We start from the raw sequence: 7,479 nt of genomic DNA, 5'->3' as shown, positions 1-7,479 counted from the left end.
TTAACAGCCTGCAAAGGGGAGACCGCGAGATTTATTCCGAAAGCGTGGTGAGTTAAAAGGGACAATTAGGGGAGCAGAAAGAGATATCGAGCATGGAGCTGTGAAGGATATTTTAATGCACAATCAAAGGGTTCTGGAGATATTTTCCAAGTAGACAGAAGGTATAAGAAAATTGGCCCATTACGAGCTGATAGTGGGGGATTGGTGACACAGGGTGGAGTAACGGCTGACATGCTAAACTCCTACTTGAGGAAGGTGAGTCCAGAGAGCCAGACTGGGAGGAGATGAGCCAGAATGTCACCACGGCTGGGTCAGCAGGCTGAGCAACACGTGTTGGCCCGGACCCCATCGAAAGCTACACGCACCTCAGTCAATCAAAGGATGTGCACAGAGAAAGGCTGGCATCGTCTGGGTCTGTGTGGAGTAGGGCCCTGAGGAGCTGGGTCCCAGAGGGGAGTTCTGGCCAGGGACTGCTGGGGACAGCCTGGGGAGGTGGTGAGACTAGGAGGGAAGATTTGCTGCCGGCTCCAGGGAGCCCTCCCAGCAAACGTATTCTCTCTGACCCCTGGGCCCTGCCTCTTGTCCTCCAAGAAGCTTTCCTGCCCCCCATGCCCTGGCTCTCTCAAACTTGCCAACAGGCCTTCTGGAACTGCATTCGCCATGGTGGCAGAGTGCTGGGTGATTAGTTAGGTGACAAGTAAACATTTGCTAAATGGGATTCTTGGCTCCCTGGTAATGAACAGCCCCTAGCAGGAGAATAAAAAGGGGGAGATGCTGTGTGGAGGGTTCTAGGGATTGCTGATGGTCAGCCGAAGTGGGCACAGCTAGAGGTGGCCATGCCTGGAGGCAAGGGAGGGGCCAAGGGCTGAGCCCTGCGTGGATCGGAAAGGAGGGAGCACGGAAGACAAACCGGCTATGGGGTACTTTCCGGGCTTGGAAGCAGCAGGTGTCTGGGAATGGGACTGTGGCCCAGGCAGATTTCCAGGGAGCGCTCCGGCGTGCTGGCACAAGGGAAGGATCTGGCTGAGCAGAAGAGGCAAGCTAGGATGATGAAACCCACTGTTGAGGAACATTGGCAAGCACGCCACGAGTGGAGGACACGTGCTCGGAGAGATGCTGGGGGTGTGGGGTAGGGAAGAAGACCGCAGAGGGGGCCATACCTCCACTGCGCAGTCAAGTCCAAGTCCCTGAGTAGGATTCCCCCCAACCTTCCTCTTGCCAGGCTCGCCTCCCACACCTCTCCCCATAGGATTCCCAGTCTTCAACTCACAGCGCTTTGCTGGTACCCCAAACCAGCATGGTGCCGCTGTAACCCTCCAGCCTTCTGCCTCGAATACTCCCCACACTCTTCTTTGGCCACCTCCTCATCCTGTTAGAGCCATTGTGTGTCACCTCCTCTGGAAGTCCTCCTGGACCGTCCTCACCCCAGCTGACTTTCTCATGATGGGCGGGGTGGGCACTAACAGAGGCACCAATCTCATTCCTGTTTCCACATCCAGGCCCTGAACTCCTTACAGGAGAGGCACATCTTCCCACTTCTATGTCCCCAGAGCCTGCGCCAGTGGCAGGCACATATAGGCCTTTGATCAGCAAGTGTTGAAGGGTAAAGAGGCAACTGAGCTCTGGGGTCAAGGGAAGAGCTTCTGTGATGAGCCGCTGAGACCACCAGTGGCCACCCAGCCCCTCCCACAGGCCACCCCCCCACCCAGAGTGGACTGCTGGGTGGCAGGAGGGGAGAGAGGGAGAAGAGGAGACGGCTCTATCCCAGGGCTCAGGGAAAGAGCCGAGAGCAAAGACGGCAGAGGGGCTGGCCCCATTAGGAACAAAGGAGGAGGACAGGATTCCCAGGGGCAAGGACCCACCATGTCTCCGGGCCTGACCCACCCAGGAGGGACACGGCGTCTGGTGACCAGGGAGGTCTAGCCCCTGACTTGTCAACTTGCTCTGGTGCTTTGGGCAATGGTGTCATCGTTCCTGCGTAGCATGTGGACTGCCAAGTGACAAGTGATGTCATCCACAACAGAGCCGCTTTCATTCCCTCTACCTCTTAGAGGAGAAAGCTGCTAAAAATACACCTGGTGTCCTGGGCCCCTCTACCTCGCCTCTAAAAACAGTCGGCAACCAGAGACTGTGCTGCACTTGACAGAAGCGGATCATTTATAAAACATTAGCATTTCTTGTACTGACATTTCACTTTCATATTACAGGACTTACTAAGTCTTCTAAAAAAAATTTAATAAAGCGCTTGGACTCTTGACTTTCCCACGGAGGGCTTTGCTGTCTAACGTTGGACATGAAATCAACAACAGGACAGCGTCCTCGGGTTCTAAGGGACAGCTGGGCCCTGGCACCGGCCTGGGAGAGCGCGCACTGTGCTCTGCGGGCCCTGCACTCCCCGCACTCCCGTTAGTGCGGGTTTCAAGCCTTGTACCGAGGCAGATTTGTTCAGCCGCGCCTGGAAACCCAGCCCTCCCCTCTCTATCTGGAGAACTGCCTCGTTTCTCTGAAGCAGGAGAAGCAGGTGCAGCCTCCAGACCCTCTCTGCTGCCGTCTGGGTGGGTCCCTGGCCTCCTGGAAACCCCTCTGGGCCCCAGGAACCAGCAGCTCCCTTCCAGCCACTCCTGAGCCCCCTAAGAATCCACAGTTCAGCTGCTGCGCATGAGGCTCTTGGGAACAGACCAGGAAGGATCCAGGACCAGCCTGCTCCAGGGAGAGCCGCAGAGATTGGGCCGACCCAGCACAGCCAGGCTGTGGGAAGTGAGTCATGTTCTGTGAGGCTGAGGGAAGAATCCTAGCACAGAGAACAAGTGTGCGTGTGTGTGTGTGTGTGTGTTCGCACGCGTGTGCACACATGCATCCCAGTGAGTCAGTGTGCCCCTGCCCCATATGGCTCCTCCCACCAACAAACGTGCTGTGCCCGGCCAGGCTCGCCCACCCCACAAAAGCCTGCGATCCGCCACCACTTCAGGAATGCAGGGTTAGGAAATGAGAAACAGGGTTCTTTTCCAAGAGAAATTTTTTTATTATTATTTTCCTCTCTTGATTGGATTCGGTGTTTCTTGCTCCTCACACACATCCTCTCTGGTGGGGAATTCAGGTTTGTGCAAAGCTCAGAGGAGATTGCGCCTGCCGGGACCCTGGCCGGCAGCATGGCCAACCTTGACTGGAGCCACTGTCCCCTCTCTGGGCTTGCCTGTTCCATGCCCGGCACGTCTCCACTCCTGACCCCTGAGTCTGGCCCCCTCCGCCACCTCTGCCCGTCCCTGGGCGTGTTCAGAAGGGCCAGGAGGGATGCGGCCTCCGTAATGCAGAAGTGCCTGAGATGGTTCTTGAAATGCCCTCTTTGTTCCCCTTCTGCTAAGGCCACCTGATGCTTTCCCTCCTGCCGCCTACACAGGACCCTTGCTGGGATGGCCATCAAAGAGCCTCAAGGAAAAATTCAGCAGCTGAGCCATGCTGGAGGCCTGGGCTCATGCCCGGAGTCTCCCTGGCCTGTCCAGACCGTCGCTGGCAAAAACGCTAGGCTGATGACACTGCCCAGCCTGTTGGGCTGACACTGTGGATGCTGCCTGCCCGTCGGCAAAAAAGACCCAGAGCCCCTTCCGTCCCCTTCTCCGTGAAGCCCGTCCCCAGGGCCTGGCTCCCTGATGTCCAATGAGCTGCTTCTCGCTTCTGGCCCTGACAACACCTAGTACAGTGGGGGTGATGGGGTGCTCTGGGGCGGCAGCCGGACTTGCGTTGCATATAAAAACAAGGTGATGCTCTAAACATTGAAGAAGATTGGTCCCCTGAAGTGATTCTTGCTGCCTCCCCTTCTTCTCTCTGGCCCTTCCCACTGACCCTTTGCCCTAGGCCCTGGCAAGCACAGGTTACAACGAGGACTGTTGTTGCCAGGTTGGGATTCTAGACAAAAACCCTGTAACTCTTTTCTTGCTAGAAATCACCAATACAATCCTTAGTTCATAGTTCTCCGTATAGTTTATAAACATGAGAAGACATACAGTTTGGGGGGGGGCGGGGGGCGGGGCCCTGGGCAGTTGTGTGTATCTATATGTGGAGAGTGTGTATATATATAAGTGGACGTAGCTATAAAACTGCACCTCCTGTGAGAATCTCACTGCACTTGATGCAGTGCTGAATTTCAGCCTCTGATGATCTTTCCTTTGGTAATTGGTTCTTGGAGCCCAGCGGCTGGGCCTGGGTCTGCCAGGGCTGCCTGAGACATCAGGAACGAGAGGCGTTACCCCCGAGGGAGGGGTTGAGGGTCGGAGTGAGGGCAGGTAGACTCCGTGGCCTCAGGCAAGAGCCAAAATACCACCTGCTTCTGTGCTCCCAGACAGCTGGGACACCCAGCCTCTTGGGTGAGCCTCGGCTCTTCTCCTCTGAGTCCTGCTTCCTCCAGGGATGGCGGGGGCCCTTCAGACCTCTCCAATGACCCCGATTCCACAGAGCCCAGCTCCTGTGGGGCACTGTCCCATTGTTGCTAATGAAGGATTCATTTTGCGGGCTTTAACCACCTTGCTGGATGGATGCTGTCCGTGGGCGCTCGGCAGGGCCTGGCTGGACAGCTGGGTGTGATGCGCTCGCTAATCCCTTCCCACTTTGGGGCTGTACACTTTGGGTTTATAATCCACCGGGCAGGGCCCAGACAGCAGCCGAAGACCTTACCAGCCTTTGCCTGAAACCCAGCAGATCCTCCACTTGTTAAAAAAAAGAAAAGAGATTCTGTTCCTTGGTGGACACGTGGCAGTGCTGGGTGCTGGCGCCCCAGGTCCTCAGCGGAGAGTGACCACCAGCCCCAGTATCCAGGCCAGGAGGGAGGCTCCCAGGGAACTGCCCGAGGAGGCCTGCTGCACCCCGCTGGGGGCACGAATGGGGGTCCTGCGGGCACACTTGCCCTTCCTCTTGGGCCGCCCAGTGGGCATGATGTCAAAGCTGAACTTGTGCTGGTAGTCAGGGGCGTAGTCCTGCAGCTCGTGGGCCTGCTTCCCGGTGCCCGCCTTGGACACCTGGTTGCGATTCCTGTGGCTGGTGCAGTTCTTACCCGGCTTCCGGTGGCCTGGGCGGGAGCCGGGCAGGTGGCCATGCGGGTGGCCCCTGTCCCTGGCAGAGCCACGGGGCGGGTAGTGCTCCTTGCGGGCGGCCCTGTCGGTGGTGGTGAGCGTGTGCGACTTGATCTGGTGCGGGGAGGCTGGCCCCGTGCAGTTCCGGAAGTCCTCGGCCCTCAGCAGCTTCAGGTCCTGGCCTTGCCGCGCCTCGGGGGACGCGCAGGGGACGGCAGAGCTGGAGCCCCGGAATCTCCGCAGCCATTCCCACAGGGAGCGCGCCCGGCAGCCGCAGTCCCAAGCATTCCCGTTGAGGCGGAGGAACTCCAGGGCTCCCAGGGGTGCCAGGCAGTCGCCCTGCAGCTCGGAGAGACTGTTGTTGAAGAGAAAGAGGGTGGTCAGCCTGCGGAGGTCGTGGAAAGCCTTGTGGTGGACCCACTGCAGCTGGTTCTCGTGCAGCAGGAGCCGGTCCAAGTTCACCAGCCCCCGGAACGTGTCCTGGCCCAGGCTCCACAGCTTGTTGCCGTGCAGGAACAGGTGGCTGAGGTTGACCAGGTCCACAAAGATGTCGTCCTGCAGGTACTCGATGTGATTGTCCTGCAGGTAGAGGTACTGCAAGCTGTGCAGTCCACCGAAGACGCCTGCGGGCAGGGCGCTGAGCCCGCACTTATAGAGGTAGAGGGCGTGCAGCTTCACGAGGCCCTGGAAGGTCTCCGGCGCCAGCGTCCGCAGCTGCCGGTTGTCGCCAAGGTCCAGCTCCTCCAGGTGCACGAAGCCCTCGAAGGTGCCGGGGTCGATGAAGGTGATGTTGTTGGAGTAGATCCACAGGGTGACCATAGCGGGGCTGAAGTGGCCCTGCTGGAGGAGGGTGATGCGGTTGTTCTGCAGGAAGATGCGCTCGCTGTCCTCCGGGATGCCCTCGGGGACGGCGGCGAAGTTGTGCGCCTGGCAGCTGACCGTCATGGGTGCGGGGTAGCACACGCAGTCCCGCGGGCAGCCGCCGCCCAGGGGCAGCTCCCCGGCCAGCAGCAGCAGCAACAGTTCCACACAGCACCCTGGCGGGGGGGCGGGGGGGAGAGAGAGCACAGCCAGGTCAGGCTCGGCCAGGGGAGGCGGGGACGGACGGGCTGCGGGGCTGGGGGACGCGCCTCCCCCCTCGGCCGGGCTCTGTCCCGGGCTGTGCCCAACTCGGCCGTCTGGGATGGCAGCCCCCTGGGGGAGGCTCCTGCGGGGAGGAAGGCGGGGGTCGGGCCCAAGCGGGGCCCTCACCCGGCCTGAGACAACGCTCTGGCGCTCCGCCCCTTAGGAGGGGTCTCTCCGCAGTCCCCGCGGCGAGGAGAGCTCGGGGACGCGCGCCGGACCCTCAGTCCCGCCCCTAAGCCCTAGCCCCGCCCCCAGGCTCGGCCCGCCCTGCTGGGGTGGGCGTCGCAACCCATGGACGCGGCGCCCAGCCTCTGGTTCCCGTCCCGGCTCTGTCCCTCCCTTAACAGCACATGAGCGGGTAGTGCTTCAGACTCCTGGTCTAACAAAGTAAATATATGGAGGCCTGAGGAGTCTTTTTATGTATTCTTTTTTTTTTTTTTAAGATTTTATTTATTTGACAGAGAGAGAGATAGCGAGAGCAGGAGCACAAGCGGGGGAGTGGGAGAGGGAGAAGCAGGCTTCCCGCCGAGCAGGGAGCCCGATGCGGGGCTCGATCCCAGGACCCTGGGATCATGACCTGAGCCGAAGGCAGACGCTTAACGACTGAGCCATCCAGGTGCCCCTTTTTATGTATTCTTAATGACAAAGCATGCATGCGAGACACCAAAGTTCAGCTCAAAAGATGTCTCATTATGTCTCATTTATGGGTGCCTTCTGTGTCCTCAAATATGTGATAGCTCTCTGGGCCTCAGTTTCTTCATTTCTAAATAGTAGTAGTTGTTCCTTGCGGAGCTGCGAAGATGTGCTAAGGGGACATATGTGTGAAGGACTGGGGGAGACACCAGGGCTGCCTGGCTTGGGCCGCCCCCCATCGGGTCCATCTTCCGGCCCCTCCCCTCCCCGCACCTCACTCCCAGGCTGTGTGCTCCCAGGCTGTGGTTGCAAATCAGGCCTTTTGCCTCTCAACTGTCCGGAGCATTTCCTCTGTAGCTTCCCTCTAATTGGGCATTAATTAGGCATTCGTTAATGGATCCTTAAAATAATTTATTTTCGGATGTGTCCAGCCTGTGGTCACATAATAGCCCCGTGCTCATTATCGGAGCGTCCTCATTATAGACGATCATCATTACCTGCCTTTTTCCAGGGTCGCAGCTGCCCCAGGCTGCCCGGCGGGCGCGCCGGCGAGTGAGGACAGGCTCCAGGCCGGTAGACCCCCACCCTGCAGGGCCAGGCAGCCATCTCGTCCCTGCCCGGGCTTGGCCTCTTGCCCGCCCCTTCCAGCTTGGCCAGC

At 59.0% G+C, this 7,479-nt stretch overlaps 1 protein-coding gene across 3 annotated transcripts in view; it reads right to left on the bottom strand.

The window, feature by feature from the left end:
• Positions 1-2,998: 2,998 nt before the first annotated feature.
• Positions 2,999-7,479, bottom strand: part of RTN4RL1 (reticulon 4 receptor like 1) — a 68,528-nt gene continuing 64,047 nt past the window's right edge. For all 3 annotated transcript variants that reach the window (XM_036091078.2, XM_078068071.1, XM_078068072.1), the window contains exon 2: positions 2,999-6,100. In XM_036091078.2, coding sequence (XP_035946971.1) covers positions 4,776-6,100 — 1,325 coding nt within the window. In that variant the 3' untranslated portion in view covers positions 2,999-4,775. The remainder of the gene's footprint in view (positions 6,101-7,479) is intronic.

The sequence above is a fragment of the Halichoerus grypus genome, chromosome 2 (assembly GCF_964656455.1).
Source record: "Halichoerus grypus chromosome 2, mHalGry1.hap1.1, whole genome shotgun sequence".
Classification (NCBI taxonomy): domain Eukaryota; kingdom Metazoa; phylum Chordata; class Mammalia; order Carnivora; family Phocidae; genus Halichoerus; species Halichoerus grypus.
The sequence above is the reverse complement of the archived record's forward strand: the minus strand, read 5'-3'. Positions and strand labels throughout refer to the sequence as shown.